Genomic DNA, 17,761 nt, shown 5'->3' on the forward strand with positions numbered 1-17,761 from the left:
TGGTAATAAAATAAAAGCTTACGACAACAACAAATGTAAAGTGTGTGTATTTTACAATTTGTTGACATATGGTTGCTGAAGCAATTTTAGTTTAACCCAGAAAATAATGTTTTATGAGTATATTCTAGTGAGGCTACTGCTCTGCCCTGATCCATCTCCTGATTATTCCACTCAGGGTTTACAGTGTTAAAGTCATTTTTTATTCTTTGTCAGTCAGTGACAAAATGCTTTCTTAATATTAGTTTCTTTATAAAATTGTTGTCCTTCATATATAGCCTATATATATATCCGACTAAAGTCATAACTGAACTAAACTGAAATGAAATTAAGACGTTGAGTATGCATGTATTAGAGGCATTAATTAAGTAAACACCGCGATCAATAAAAACAATCATGTAGAACTTTTCGGCATTTTTTCTGACAAGATCGACATATGCAGCTGTCAAGTAAAGGTCCGCACACGCACACCGCAAAGTTTTTTTTTTTTTTTTTTTCCATTTGGCATGCGTTATTAAATTGCACACCTGATTCAGATTCTTGCACACCTAAAAACACACCTGATTCAGATCATAAGCTTATTAGCAGAGACTAGAAGACCTGTAATGGATGTAAAAGACAAAGGAGACATCCAAAACATGCAGTGCTGGTGATCCTCCAGGAACGTGGTTGAGAAATACTGGTTTATGGTGCTGTTTTGGTGCGATGTTGCGGAAATAGAAATGGTTTCTACAATCATCTCTGTCACAGATGGTTAGGAAAAACACTTGTTAGCACATGTGGTATGACATGTAGTTAGACACTGTATTAGCAATTGTAAAATGATGTAATAATGACATCCCAGACACACTTAAGTTTTATGTACAACTACTTTATTTCAATATTTCGTACAAATTAATATATATTCAGCAGACAGTATGCAGTACAACGCCCCCTAAATGCTTGGAGGACAAACCACAACGCATCATCACAAACTCACTCAAGGCAGCGGTACAATCAGCAATTAACAGGGAATTGCCATCCAATGAAATCAAAAGAATAACGATAAAAACGAACAGAGTTGACGAAATAATGAGGTGAATTGGATATCAGCTCGCTGTACAGAAATAATGGAGAACGTCAAGCCAAAATCGTGCTGACTTACACCTAGAGATGGTAAATATTACTACTTCACTTCAGCTAAAGGCTTGTTTTGGTGTAGCAGATATTTCCCAATAATAGGTTGTGAAAATTATTAAGTGCAAACCTAAACGAAAGATTTTCCTAATAAGGGGTTTAATAAGTTTTGACTTCAGGTCAAAACCTCAATACAGTTCTCCATGTAAACCATTTGCAGAAAGGTCTAAACAATTAATACTAACACAAATGTTTATAGTACACTTTAAACCGAGACATGCTAATCAGTAGCTCTGCTCTGGAAACACTACAACTGATTGAATTCAATTACAAATCAAATCCAACCAGCTGCTGCCATCCAGCAAGAGCAGTAGAAACCATTTAAAATGCACAGAAAACGAAGCAGTGAAAGAAACATTCGATGACGGGAAGGAATTGAAGTGGTTTGGTCGTCTCTAGTAAACACAAGGGGCAGGAAGACCTTAGATAGAGCAAGAGAGGGAACAAAAACTCTCCCGCTACACACGAGAATACCCTCTGAATGTTCAATATACAGCAGCCGCCACCAAAAAATATACACGAAAAAGCGTATCGGGGAGTGTTTATAAAAGAATGGAGTAAGAAAGTAGAAAGCCAATCAAGATTAAAAACATCAACAGAAGATTAGTGTGCGTCCATGCAGTGGAGAAATATTCCAACATGTTAAATACATGGATTACTAGACATCAAACAATGCATCCCTTCATTAGACCAGCACTCTCTGGCCACGAGAGAATGAGACGACAGAGTGGGGGGGAACAAAAAAGGGTCACACACACACCAATGATCCCAAATAAAATGGGGGCTTGGTTCTGGGAGGTTTAGCAGGACACCTCCATGGTTCTGTTCTGGTTGTCGAGGGCGGGGCCGCCAGTGGCGCCCTCCATCTGTGAACTGGTCTGTGTGCGGCTGCGCGAACCGTCCCCTGAGCCCATGCTGGAGGCAGAGTGAGTGCGAGAGCGTGCCAATCGGGTCATGCTGGCAGTGGGCACTGAGGGAGAGAAGAAAGAAACCCAATGGAGGTGTGAATGCATGTTTTGGCTTGATGGTGCTGTTTTTGACTGAGGTATGACTGTTGGAGGATCCTGAGTGCTTCAGTTCTGCACTCTCAGCATTCAGATCCACACTTTGGGAGATCCAGGAAGGGGAGAATAATGAGTTTCCTCAGAGTGCTGACTGATCAACTGGACAGTGAGAACGTGAGGTTAAAGGGATAGTTCACCCAAAAATGAAATTCAATCATTATTTATGAACCCTGATGCTTTTTTTTCATGCCATTTGCTCTTTTAAATATCCCGTATTTGAAATATCCCGTATAATAGTACTGAATAGTGGCCAGCTTTTTTAAGATGCAAAAGTATAAAACAATGCTATACTAAGTGACATTTTATATATTTCAGGTGTTCTTTGGGTAGATGATAGTGTTTGCACTATATATTCATGATACTCTTAAAGAGAAAGATCACCCAAAAATGAAAATTCTGTCATTATTTACTTTTTACACACCATTATAGAGTTTCTTCCATTGAAAACGAAAGAAGATATTTTGAAGAAACCTTCCAACCATTGACATCCATAGTATTTGTTTTCCTTATTGAAGTCAATGGATACAGATTTTAGCTTTGTTTAAAATATATTCCAACGGGTCCAAAAAAAAAAAAAAAAAAAAAAAAAAACAGAAACTCATAAAGGATTGGAACCACTCAGGGCAAAGTAAATAGTAAATTTTCATTTTTGGGGTGAACTATTCCTTTAAGATCCCTTGAAATCAACAGATGCACTCAGTGTGCTACTAGCCCATTTAACCAGTGAATCTAGCTTGTGTAATCAATCTAATCAAACAGTGAATTTAGCAATCACCGTCAGTGTAGTAGTGGAATAAAAAACACAACTTATTTTTCAAATCATTTTCAAACAAAGGCAACACAAAATTGAACACCAGTTACTTTTTATTAGATTTAATTTAATCTAAATTTAATCTAATATTTCTGTACCAACACTGGTTTTCACAAAAGTCAGAATGCCGGTTGACGAGTGAGGGTGAAACACAACAGAAACATTTAACTCAGAAGAAAATACTACAATTCTAAATACACAACCGGTCAAAACTTTGGGGTTAGTAGGATTTTTAAAATGTTTTTAAAATAAGCCTATCCTGCTCACCAAGGCTGCATTTATGTAATCAAAAATACAGTAAAACTTGTTGTGGAATGTTATTGCACCATAAAATAACTGTTTAAAAGTTGTTTATCATTTAATTTAATCATTTACTCCAGTGATTTTAAAGATGAATTTTCAGCTTCATTACTCCAGTCTTCAGAGTCACATTATCCTCCAAAGATATCACTATATTAATGATTATTATTTTTATCATTAATAATATAGGTAATAGTGATAAAAGCAATAAAATAAGAAAGCAGTTATTTAAAATTGAAATAAATATTTGACAATTTAACACATTTTACATTTAATTATATTTATTAAATGCCACCTTGATGAACAGAATAATTTTCTAAAAATAAATAAATAAATAAATAAACAAATTATATATATATATATATATATATATATATATATATATATATATATATATATATATATATATATATATATATATATATATATATATATATGAAAAATAACTGACTCCAAACTTCTGACCGGCAGTGTATATAATTAGTGTTTTGTGAAAGCAGTCATGCATGAAGACTTCTGGTCAAGGTCACCATTTTTGTTAAATAAAACATTACAGTTTTACATTTAAGGCCATTATATATCCCCCAAACAACTGAAATATAAAACACTTCACACGGGACTATTCAGTGTTATTTTTGTTCTTTATAAATTATTCAATGCTGATTGATATTCGCTGCCAAAAGAGTACAGAAATGCTTTCTTTTTATGATGCATCTTACGATATAAAAAAGCAGGGCATATGGCAATAAAACCGCATTGTGTTGAATGAATTATATTCAATTTTTATTTTTGGGTGAATTATTCCTTTAATGACAGAACGGTCAGCTAAATCCTAATCTATATACATCTATAGTGTATGCACCACGTACAGATTTGCAGAAAGAAAGTGAACTGAATATATATCATTTATCAGGTATACTAAATTTATGTTTATACAATGTTAAAATAATCTCTCTGTTGCAGCAATTCAGACTGATTCATATTTAAATAAATAACTTGTGGTATCCTGAACTATATTAAACTAACAAGCTCACAAGAGTCATTTGCATGTGGGAATTGGGCTATTTGGGTCATGCTTTATGTTTTTTATTCACCAGCTAAAATATCAGCGACTCAGAGACATTTCAGCTTATGAAATAGCATTGATGTTTTGCATATACACTATAAAGAAATGTTACTTTATTCAAAAACTTCAATGCGAAGTACCAGCAAATACTTCAATGCGTTACAGAACAAATTCTCCCAGGATGGATAGTGTGTAAATAGGGATGAGAATCTAAACACCCTAATAAATGTCTGGGTCTAAAGAGAGTGCTGCAGTAATGGTTTATAAAAAAATTACCAACAAAAGTTGGATTCTTGAATTATTGAACATTTTGTCCATCAATATGACACTGGAAATCATAATCAATTTTAAAGCCTATAAAGTAACTGAACTAAAATTGAATGACATCCAACAGCTTCCAACGACTGCCTGGTTGTTATCTTAGTAGTGTGTGGTCTTTATGTCGAGAGACCGGTCAAATATACTCATGATACACATACAAACTGTTCACATTAGCACACAGAACCAACATTGTGTGATCTTGTTTGTGTGTGTGTGTGTGTGTGTGTGTGTGTGTGTGCTTTGACATAACAATGGGTGCATTTGATGATTGACCATTGTTCAAACTGTATTTAAATTAATGATTAAATTGAAAAAGCACTAAAATCTATAGAGATGTTTGTTTGTTGTTGGTATTTACAGTAGGGGTTGCTTTGACTAGTTGACTTCAATGCTCTAGTTGTGCTACGCAGATCACATTGCTTGACCTGAACTACATGCAGCTTTACATATGATGATAGTTCACAGAATAAAACTGCCCTCGGATTAATGAAAGTAATCTTAAAAATGTTATTTCCTTATGTCAGTGTCAAAATCTCATGGAAATTTTAAGTGAACTTTAAATCATTAAACAGTCATAAGATTGGCTGTTGTCCTTTGCGAAGCATAAGTTTTGACATATTTTGTGAATGAACCATTAAGTGTGAAGAAACCGTGAAGTGTGAAGGTGTGTGTAAACATTATCTCTGGTGAACGCAGTGAAGATGTGCAGCGAGGAGACGTCTGATAACCAAGATGGGCAGCGAAATGTCAAAAACACAATTTTGAGCAGCTTTCTAGCGCGCACATCACAGCCGTAAAATATGTGTCTGAGCAAGTATCTGACAGTGTAATAAGGCTTAACGTTATGGCTTTGTCCTTTGTGGGTTATGTTATGAAATAACTTGACATGAATCTGTGTGCTGATTGTGTATACATCACTTCTGCACTTAAATATCTTTTATTGTTACATTCTCACTAACCTGCAGTGATAAATGTGTTGACTGCATTTATTTAGCAGTAAAATTAGCCCAGGTGCTAATGTTGCATTATTAGCAAAATAAAAGTGTTGAATGCATTTGTTTTGCACTAAAACTAGTCATAGGTAATGTTGCATTGTTTTAGCAACGTGTTAAAAACTGTCAACCAACTGGTGTGTATATATTTCCTGCAAATAAATCACAAATTGTGGCATGTTGTAAAACATTTGCCTCTTGTGTTTTCAATGACATCCCCAGCGACTAGTCGACGTCGACTCAACTTTGATAACATAGTCGACTTGCAAAAATCTAAAGTCGTTCAACACCTGATTTACAGTCTGTGTGAAATCAAAACTGCAGAATTTATTTTGCAATCGTACATTGTTATTCATCAGGTGAACAATTAAACCACCCAAAATAACTCCACTGGAAGCTTTGTTTTGGTAATCTTCAATCAAAATCTGACCATTTGCTTTACGTTTGAAGTGGCGGTTCCCTCTCTGTTGAGGTCAGTTTAAAGGCTTTCAACAATATTCTTAACCACACCTCTTTTACTGCTAGTTCACTGGGAGGGAATGATGCATAGAAAAGAATGATGCATCCAACCCCCTTTCAGTTAGAAGTACATACTGAAAATTCTCAGCCACTTCCAGTGCATGCAAACTTAGTATGCAAAATAGTGGGTTATTGTTTAAGCCTAAAAATGTAGGATTCATAGGTTAGAGAGATAATATCTCAAATATTTTAAGCTGAATTCCATAGTCAGCTTTGAACTTGATTTTGTAATCATTAATACTACTACAGCTACTTCTACTACTACTACTACTACTAACAATAGAAGCTTTAAAAAAAAAAACCCATCCAAAATACCCACTGACTTTAGGAAGACTCAATGCCAAAACTTTTGAAGCCATTCCTGCAGCACTCAGTAAATCATTCCTCCAACAATTAAATCTCTAAAACCACCCTATCAGACAGAGCAGTCATTATTCTCCCATGAAAATCCAAGGGCCAGGATCAAGCTCAAATTCATTTTTACTGTTGCAGCAAAATGAATATTCGACTTCAGACGATGCAAAATGAGGCATGCAAAGTAAAGACATGTTTAGGTATAAATAAAAGAAGACAAGACATATCTGCAGATAGTGGATAGTGTGCACAAACATTCTCTCAGACAGCTTATAATCATATTAAAACACTGAAGATATGTCCATTTACCATGCTTGACACGCAGTGTTGCAGAGACACAAAGACATCTGTATGTATATGTTATTGGGACAAACAGACAATAAGACAGAAAGCATGGGAAGTGGAGATGGCAGGCTAAAGGTGCGGCTTAAATTGCTGGTTGATCTCCTGGTACCTGATTCGCTGTTCAGGTGGCTGAGCAGCACATGAGGGACTGTTGGCATTGGGTGTAGGGGTCAAGAAGGTAGAGAGGGAAAGGGAAAAGCAACAGGAGGAGAGAAAAGATAGGACAGTGGAAAAGGAGAGATTATTTGATAGTACCTTCTGAAAGACGGAGGATAGAGAAAAGGAAAGATTAAGCAAAAGCTACTGGGAAAAGACGCAAGGAAAGTAGGCTGGGACACATCAAGCCAACAGTTGGGCTGTGTCAGAGAGCATCTGTCATGTGTCGCAAAAGATATGAGAACATTTCATAGTACTTACACATGCTTATAACCCGAAAATATGTGAAAGACACTTTTTATTTTATTTAAGAGAGCAGTCGTGAAGTTCAGCTGTGTGCTCTTCATTTTCTGTCCGATTTAAGCAGCTAACGCTGTTAACAGCTGCTCTGACTGACAGTATTTATACAGCAGAAAAGCGTGTGCCTGACTGCGCCATAAAGCCAATCCGCAAATAACAGCACATTACGTTAGCTGAACAATCAGAGCCTCTTGAGGCTGGGCCTTTCAGAGGAACTATATGACAGTTGTTTTCAGGTTAGCTGAGAAGCTGTTTATAATCAAAGTAGAATATATGAGAGTAAAGTGATTTTCTACAAATGAAGCATGAGCACACATTGCTTCGCATTATATAAAGACAACCAAGTCTTCAAATTAAATTCTGGACCACCTCCTTAAATATTTGCAAACAACATTTATTAGGGCTGCACGATATTGAAACATCTGATATTGTGATGCTTAATATTTCTGCGACAAAAACTGCGATATGTATACAGTTTACAAGATGGTTTGAATAGCTCTATTTGACCTTTTCTTCTAGGGAGTCTTACAGTATTCAGGAAAAGTAAATAAATAATCATAAATAATGCTTTTCTTTCTTTGTTTTGCCTGGTTTCTTATCCAAATATCTAAAAATTCTTGTAGATCAAGTAAAAAATTGTTTTGTTTTAGTTTTGAGAAGAAATAAGTCAAAGTTAGGAGTTTTTCTTCGAACAAGCAAAAATATCTGTCAATGGGCTAATTTAAATACTTTTTTTTCACTTTAAAATTTTGATATTTGGACTAGAAAGATGACAAAATCCCCCATTTTTTTTTTCTTTTTGCATAAATAAATAATTAATCTTTACTACACATCTAATCATCCTACATTTTTATTAATAAACTCTCTTGAAATGCTTAGTCAAAGGCCTTAAATCTTTTGTAAATAATAAACTTTCACTCTTTTATGGTTAAACTTAGAAGTAACTCGACAAATCAAATGTGTTCTGTGGCTCCTGGTCAACCATAATTCGGACTCAATATTACATATCTTGCGATTTGACTATTGCCAATGCAAACATTGCGATATCAACGATGAAACAATATATTGTGCAGCCCTAATATTTCTTAACACATTATCAGAAATTTGAATAAGCAAATCATTCTGTGTTGAGCTTAAAGTACTGTGAAATATTGTATGTAAACGCTGCTTTGCTTACAGTTTGTATGCGTGCAGCACTAGTTCTGGCTTCCCTTTATAAAATGACAAAACACACTACTGCCACCTGCAGGGTTGGAAAGATACATCTTCCCATGCAGGTGCAGATGTGCATTCTGAATCAGTAGGCTGCTGTCTGTTTGGTGTATTCATGCACAGCTTTTTGGTCCAGATGAGACCAGACCATACCGGTCACCATTGAGTTGTTAAAATAGGGGATGCATTTGATTACTTTCATAACTGTATATGCTCATTTAAGACTTAATTATTTGTGTTTAATGTAAAACACGCCAGGATGGACATGTTTACATATTATCAAGTGTATCTGTCTGTTTAAAAACAAGGTCAGTCAGCGTAAAACATGAATGGACTAATTCAAAGGTTGCATAGGAAGGGTGATGCATTACCTAATAGAAAGATAGTGAATGCAGCCGTTTTAATAATAATAATAATTAATAAAATTTCAATGTACTTTCAGGCCAATATAAAGTGAAAGCCTAATTCTCTTGCAATTATTGACATTTAAGGTTGACTCACTGATGCTACTTTCACTTTTCATAGAAATATTAAAAATATGGAAGAAATACAGGAAAATACTTAAACGGGATGGTTTAGCAGGGTAGATTGGTAAAATATGGAAGAACCCCGGCAAAAACGGGAGGGTTGACGGGTATGGACTAGACGCAATTGATGCGAGGCTAAAACATAGTTAGCTTTTGTCACCATTAGTTCTTTGAAGTCAGCTTGGTGTGTCCTTGGTGTGTGGGTGTTAGACTGGGTCATAGGAATAGCCTTGACAGTTAGGAGTTCAGAAATATTCAAAATGAAAGCAAAGTGGCAGCCAAAGGTCAAATGAACCTTTTTGAATGGCCATTTTGAAACTTTCTTATTAGATTACTTCATATAACCTTTAGGTACCAAGGACATTCACTTCCAATCGAAAAATAAATGCGACAAGAGAAGCCTATTCTTTCATAACAAACAATTTAACCTAAGAGCTTTTATTTTGGTTAAACTCTGGTGAAAAGGTCAAAAAGAGAAAGTGCAGAAAGAGAAAGTGTGAGAAGCTCTAGAAGGGAAACTGTCTTCTGCTGGGATAGTCCCTCAACAGAGAGTACGCTTGAGGGTTCGTGAGGGATGAAACTAAAATCAGACACGGAAAACAAAGAGAAGAACAAAAAAAGACCGACAAACACGCTGAACCGAGCCAAAACACAAAGTGGAAATTACCGGTGATACCCTGCCTCTGCTAAGACAAACACATCAATGAGAGAATCACCCAATGAACATTATGCTCTTTGTTAATGACTCATTTTGCATTTGCTGATATTTCCAAACTAAGGACGAATTACACCCATACAGATGCATTTTAGGTACTTTTTCAATGCTGTGTAGAATACCGGATGATAGACAGAAGTGGTACAATTACTTAAAAGTGAAAATTCACCAGTGCAACATTCAGCAATGAAAACAGTAAATTCTGGAAGTAAAAACTCATTATTTTTCTTCATAAGAAGACTCTGGGGCTGTTAATCGATTGCTTATGATTAGTTTAACCCACTGTTCAAAATAATTCAACTTATTATTGTACATTTTAAAGTTTAATAGTATAATTCATGTTAAATGGTATAATTTTTATATATATATGCGAAAAACTGCATTACCCATGACCACTAGAGAAAAGTCCACCAATCAGAGAGTTGTTGTAAAATAAGTGCACTAAGATTTTTAACTCCGCCTACTCCAATAAAGAGCAGCAAATGATGTCATCGAGTTTGTCTCCTTCAAAATGCGTAAATATAAACACAAGCAACAATTCATTCACAATGCTTCATGGGATTGTAGTTCTTCATGAATGATTTCAAGCTTTATTTTGCAGTCTTGTATCTTTGTCCTTTTTGTCTGGTCTTTACAAACACTTTTGCTATACTTTAGGTCAAAGTTCATTTTTTTTGGATCTCCTCATAGGTGGTTGTTTTGGTTTATGCCTTATAACATTTAAACTAATACAAAACTCTAAATTTGTGTATACTAACGTGCTCTATTTGTATATGATAATAAATAATATCACTTAGTTTCAGAAGCCAAATGAAGGGCAATTTTTAGACCTTTAATCCAAATAAGACTATAGCAAAATCAAAGAGCCTTAAACTGCCTTCCGCATTAAAAGGTGTAAATCTTACACAGTGTGTGTTTTTAGTGTGTTTCTTGACGGGAGGGCTTTGTTTGTCGGTAGAAACATAAGAACAGAGATTAACCAGAAAGGTCAACAAGATCTGAAGATCAGATTAGTGGCTTATGGAGGAAGAATGTGACTAATCACATTAAAATGTGAACATTTTCAAATGAGTAAAGCTACTTTCGATCACGTTTCTTCACATTCTGAAAAACACAAGTGTACATGTCAGACAGAAATGCACTCTCTGGATTGTCAAACAAAGGGATAGTTTATCTCAAAATGAATAAATAAAATAGTTTATCCTCACCATTCACAAAACGTTCTTAGGTTGAACACAAAATAAAAAAGAATGTTGGGGGGAAAAGCAAGCATTGACTTCCATAGTAGAAACAAAAATACCATGGAAGTCATGTTTTTCCCACGACCATACTCGAGAATATCTTCCTTTGAGTTAACAGAAGAAAGAAATTTAAACTGGTTTGGAACAGAGTGAGGAACAGTAAATAATGACTTTTCATTTTTGGGCAAATTATCTCTTTAACGGGTGTACTGTTTAGAGTTTTGCATTTAGTAATAAAGAAGTGTAAAGACATCTATAATGTTACAAAAAAGATATGCATGCGCTGCAGCAGCATATGCGTGCGTCTGAGCTCCAGCAGTCAGCAGATGCTTTGAGCACAAAACCTCAGAGAGCAGTGCGCGTCGGACAGTTTATCAAGGATGTATCGCATCTCACTATAGTTGTGAAACGTGATATTTAGTTCATCTTGTCTCTATCTAACGTCAGTACACTGCTTCAATCCTTCGCTTTTACGATTGTACTTAGTAATTTTAGCTAAACTCTCGGATGCTGTTGGTTGGTTGCTGATGCTTGTGCACCTTTTTTACCAACCAAGTTTGTCAATGCCATTATAACGACACAGATCACTCTGCCTATTCATACCCGCGGAAAAAGTGATGGACATATGGTAATTTGCGAGTAACTTTTATTTATTTATTTATGATTTGATTGTGGGTAAAACAAATAGCATGCAGTTCGGGTAGTTGAAACAGTAGGCTACAAATAATTAATTTGTTATGGAATAAATAATTATTCATAAATAATTAATACAGCGAGCTTACGATGACGATGCCATCATCCATCGCGATGTTTCACATTAGACATCGTACGATGCCAAATTGGTCGACATCGCCCAACCTTACTACCATTTTTATTTTTTAAAACTTTCATCAGAATCCTAAATACAAAATGGCTTTAGAAGGTTCAAAAATGTTTTTTAATGTTTAGATCACTGAATTAACATCTGAATAAAGATGAGATCCTGAATATTAGGGCTCCCACAGGTCATGAAACTTCCAGAATATCATGGAATTTTAAAATGTCTATTCCAAGCATTGAAGGTCAGCGAATTTCTTAGTTTTATTATTTTTCTTCCTCCAAGTCATTTTTGAATCACCTCCAGTGATTTTTGGTTGTCATTAAAATTTTTACTTTTAATTAATAAAAAAAATGTAATTTGTATGACTTGTTATTTTTGCTGTAATAAAAATGCGGCTGTTACGACTAAAGTCTACTTAAGCCGAGTTCAAACTGCAAGATTTTAGCCCCTGATTTTGACTCGCCAAAAGGTTTTGAGAAATCACTGACAAATGCCTGAAATCACAGGCATCACGTGAACAATCACGCAGTGTGAACTATCAAAGACGTGATCTGAAAGAATCGCAGATAAGTCGCAGACACCTGTCAGATATTTGGCATGCTAAATATCTGGACCTGTTGGCGATTCAAATCATGTTGTGTGAAATGTGTTCTGATTGACAATAACATCAACGATCACCTACAGCCAATGAGAGAGCAGCATTCAATAGTGTGTGTACCCGGTGGACAGCGGGAGTATAAGGGAGAAGTTAAAAGCGCTCATTTTCAGTTTATTTGGACCCAAGAAATGAAGGAAAAACTAGTGGAAATTTGGCAGGAGCCCCATGTCTGTTTGACGCATCATCTGAGCAAAACCACAACCACTCGATAAAGAAAAAAAGCTTGAGAGAAATTGCTAATTCCCTTCAAAGCCAGGTGAGCAAAACAAGTAGGCTACATTTTCTACCCGACTTAAGGCTTCTTTCTCATTATGTAGTAAATAGCAAAATATATAATGTGACCTCGTGTTGTTTCCGTCTTTTTGCGTGTGTTTGGATGTGAAACGTAGTTTGGACAAAGTTGTCAGCAATTCTTCCTGTTTTAAAGTCATGCAGTGTGAAATAGAAGTCTGCATTCCCCGGCAGTACCGTGGGAGCCACGCGACCCGACCAGATTTCTTGCTGCACGGGAATTAATTTCTGAATAAAGCATGGGAGCAGTCGGTAACTAATAAAATTTGAACGGGAGCCGGCTGTCTAACAATATCGATCCCGACTCCCAAACGAGCGAGCAAGCATATGTAAGTGTGTGAATGCTGTTTATGTATGCGTGTGAATGAGAGAGAGAGAGCTTGGTGCTGTCTGTGTGTGTGTGTGTATGTGTGTGAATGAGAGAGAGTGTGATGCTGTCTGTGCAGTCTGAACTCTGCATTATTTATTTTTGTTGTGCATTGCATGTGTCTCTTTCTTCGTCCCGCCTTATGTGTTGTTTTGTGTTTTCCCATTGGCTCCCATTTTAAAGTGTTCCAGAATCTGATTGGCTGCTTGTCACAGAGAGTCCAGATAAAAGGGAACTTCTGGCAGAGTTTGAGGAGCTCTTTTTTGGTGCAACTGTTGCTCTTGAATTTCCTTACTCCTCCGACAGACGACCAACCTTTATTCTTGTCTAAATGCCCATGTACAGTATGCTTGCAACCTTTTGAAAGTTTGAGCTTGTAGGGGTCACCTGCTTATTTATTTTCATAACTTTTGACTTTGTTTATGTTCAGTTTATTTATTTTACAGATTATTTTAATTGTTATTTCAGCCTGTGGACACACTGAAGAGATGCTCACATAAATTGTAACTTTTTTTCTAAAATAAATCTATTAACTATCAACTGAGTGTTCGCTTTTGGTTGTTGACCAAAGGAGATCTGTTGGATAAGGTTTTTATTTTGTTTGCGAAATCCACCACCCACCATCTTACTGCTTTTGTTATGCCCATGTTGTTTTCCCTTAGACTTGGTAATTAATAGTAGCTAATAGTAGGTAATTAGTTTAATAGTAGCTTATATTAGGTGCTACAAAAGGCCAATTATAAATATAGCTAATTAAGTTCCAGGTTTTAGTTTAACTCCTTTTTATTGATGCATATTAGTCAGAGAGTTACAGTATATTATATAAAGAATAATTAAGACATAAATTGTTTCAATCTTTTAGCAAAAAACAAAATTAGTTCTCATTTTCTGAATCAAACAGTACAATGATAAATTCTTGCATCAAAAAAAATTACACTTTTTTTTGCCTCGGCAACTGGTATTTAGTCACATATCAAAAGTCTTAAGATTTGTGTAAATAAATAATTACTTACTTTATTAATTGAATTAAAAATAATTAAAAAGAATAACAAGGCCTTTGAATCGCATAAGGCAAACTTCTTTAGTACTGAATGCTAAACAGGTCTTTCTGTTTGTCTACTCACTGCTCATTATAGGTCATGAAAAATCCACTTTTTAGTCAGAGAGTTTGACATCTGGCTTAAGAGTAGGAAACCTTAAATACAGACTTTAAGGTATATTACAGAATTTTAACATGCTGTGCAAACCACTGTGCAGTCAGAAGATCTAATAGAGAAAGACATTAAACCCGAAGCTCAGAGAAGGTTTGTCACACAGGGCTCATGCCACACCGCATGCTCTTAGAGGAAGACTAGTGTACTTACACGCTGAAGAACGCATCACTGCACAGCCACATGGGAGACAAGTCATGTGTTAGTGCAGCAGAGGGCCTGAGTTACTGATCTCAGACCAGCTTTCCTCAAGAATACCATTCTGATGTTTTAAGAAGTGGGTAAAAGTTCCACTGTGGCAGTTTTTGTTTTCATACTGACAATAATATGGGTTAAAAGTCATTTCTTTGAGCAGGCAGGTTGTACTCACTCACACCTACACCCTGAACGAGTCATAAGCCTGCAGCTGTTTTAGATGTAACAGTGTGAGTGTTTATGACACACATTATTAAACCACTGGGACACACAGTAAGCGATTTGTTGATGATGCAGACATCTCTCTAACATCAAGACGCTCTTAGACACAAAATGCAAACGAGGGACACATTTTAAACAAACACTGAATACAAATAATACACATAAGATAAACGTGTGAAAAAGAGATACTTACTGTAGCCCATTCCCTGGACAAAGTACTTGAAAGCCTCAGCAAGTTTACCCGGCTGTAGAAAGAGACATTTATTGTCAATACAAGTCAAAACTACACCATCCTGATGCAGTGGCTAACATGTCAGGTTGTTTTTATGCTTACTTGGACAACTTGAGGAAGTCCACCACAATCTGCCATCTGAAGAGAGGACAAGAAAAAAAATCAATCCACTAATGAGAATCAGCTGGTGCAGTGTGAACTGGCCTCCATTCACCTCAGGTTTTGATGTGGACCATTTAGTTATGGTTCATTTAACCTTCATTATTATTATTATTTTAAATTTTAAGGACCGAACTTATTTAAAACAACAATACATACACATATTCACCGGCCACTTTATTAGGAACACCTGTCCAACTGCTCGATAAAGCAAATTTTTAATCAGCCAATCCCATGGCACCAACTCAATGCATTTTGGCATGTAGACATGGTCAAGACGATATGCTGCAGTTCAAACATAGCATAAGAAAGGTGAGGAAAGGGGATTTAAGTGACTTTGAACAATGGTTCTTGGCACCAGACGGGCTGGTCTGAGTATTGATCAATCCAATAGAGCACCTTTAAGATGTGGTGGAACTGAAAATTCGCATCATAGATGTGCAGCCGACAAATCTGCAGCAACTGCGTGATGCTATCATGTTAATATGGACCAAAATCTCTGAGGAACATTTCCAGAACCTTGTTGAATCTATGCCACGACAGATTAAGGTAGTTCTGTACCCAAGTAAGGTGTACCAAATAAAGTGGCCAGTGAGTGTATACATATATTTTGATGATGAGGAACGTACTGAACAACTATGCTCAAAGGGTACTTTCACTTTAGGTTTGATTGCCTAGTTTACACCAAGGTTTGATTGACCCTCCCACGTAGACTGTTCACCCTGTGATTTTTGCTTCTGAACCCAGGGATTATATTATATTATATTATTCCATTATATTAGGGTGGCGCCCTGCCCAACCCAATAGCTTTCCCCGCCCCCCTGAAGTTAATTTATTTATTTACAAAACAGCATGTCTGTCTCTACATGGTCACGCGTTTACAAATTTCTGCTCACTAAACCCTTCCACACAGCCACTCTGCTGTATGGGAATGAGAAAGCACACCCCATCTGACAGAACTGATAGTTTCGCAGAAGTTAATCACTTTAATTCCACAATTGTTGCTTAATTCTTGTAAAAAATAATTCTAAATAATTTTTTGTACGTAGTCTCACAGAATGTCATTTGACAACAAAAAAACAATTGTTTTTTTCATAAGATTACATTGATGTTACGTAACCCCTATGGATTTAGGCTGGCTAGGATGTCGCATCAGCCTACAGAAAAAAGAAAAATATCAGAATTCTTTAAACTCTCCTAGTGTAGTGACGATGGCAGCACTTCCTCTTCTGCAGGTAGCAGTCGAAGTAGCTCTCCTGCTCCGGGTCCAAAAGTCAAGCGAATGCAGATAGACCGAATGAGTGTGACGTAGATCAGGTGCAGGCAAGAGAGACCGAGTGCACGCGAGAGAGGGTAATTAATAATAGTTTAGTCTTGTTGTCTCTCTCAAGCACCCACACTCTGCCTCTCTCGCACGCCAACACAGGGCTTCTCTCGCGTGCACTCTGTCTCTCTCGCCTGCACATTCTGTCAAAGGTCAAGTACAAAAGTATATTTTTATTTATACAATTATCAATGTACTAGTAGTATACTTGTGTACTAATAGCGCTTGAGACAAACTGGCCCACTTTCTAATTTTAAAATGTATAGTTTTTTGTTTTTAGTTTAAAGTAGCTTCTATTGCCCTCACCGTCCCAGTCAGCAGTGTAAACTGTAAGACTTTTGCTGCTTTAAGCTAAATTTTAACAGTTAATGTGTTGGCAGGTCAAGACAAACATTCGCAATAGGCTGCAAGGAGACCATCTTGTGAATCTCAATAAATTGTTTTGTATTGTTGCAAAGTCTGACTTTATTAAACAGGCCACACTTTCATTAACTTGCAGACGTGTAGCAGACCACGTACGAATGCCATTTCAAGTCCTGCACATGGAAGAGAGCTGGAAAGTCTAATATATTAGGCATGGGCCTAATAATATTTTTGAAGGCATGACAACCTTGGAAAAAATATCACAGTTTCAGGTTATCACGGTATTGTGATTACTGCTATAAGATAAGTTATGTGTCTGTGAGGATGTGTCTGTGTCTAGTACTTTACAAAGGCTGGAAAAACCAAAAAGTGTGGGAGAGGAAGTTCAGTACCATCAAGTGGGAGCAGAGCGGGGCGACCTGAAGGGGTGCCTGATCTGTCCTATGCACCGGGCACCGGCTGCCATCGGAATAGTCAGCCATCCGGCTGTGTTATAGATTGTACCAAACAACTGAGCACCGGAGAAAGGGGGTGAAATTCCGTGAGTTTGATCTGAAATCTGAAATACGGGAGACTGCCGGAAAATATGGGAGTGTTGGCAGGTATGTTCATGGTGTGTTGCCTAGCCCAGACCACAGTTTTCAAGCAGATTCAGGTACAGTTTATGGGTGCACACCTACAATTTTCACATCAGCCAATCTAATTAAATGATAATGTCAATCAAATCCGGTTGCACACCAACACCAACAGTGCACCCCAAAAAGACACAAATGAACACAAATGATACTTTGGAACACAAACAATTATTTTGACAGGTTTACAT

General features: G+C 36.5%; 1 protein-coding gene across 16 annotated transcripts in view; it reads right to left on the reverse strand.

The window, feature by feature from the left end:
- Window positions 1-852: 852 nt before the first annotated feature.
- ndrg3b (ndrg family member 3b) overlaps window positions 853-17,761 on the reverse strand; it is a 158,582-nt gene continuing 141,673 nt past the window's right edge. For 5 of the 16 annotated variants that reach the window (XM_005161986.4, XM_073938104.1, NM_199797.1 and 2 more), the window contains 3 exon segments: window positions 15,195-15,230; window positions 15,054-15,105; window positions 853-2,143 (listed from right to left, as the gene is read on the reverse strand). In XM_005161986.4, the coding sequence (XP_005162043.1) occupies window positions 1,974-2,143; window positions 15,054-15,105; window positions 15,195-15,230 (258 nt within the window). In that variant the 3' untranslated portion in view covers window positions 853-1,973. 16 annotated transcript variants of the gene reach the window in all.

This window comes from Danio rerio, chromosome 23, assembly GCF_049306965.1.
Source record: "Danio rerio strain Tuebingen ecotype United States chromosome 23, GRCz12tu, whole genome shotgun sequence".
NCBI classification, from domain to species: Eukaryota; Metazoa; Chordata; class Actinopteri; order Cypriniformes; family Danionidae; genus Danio; species Danio rerio.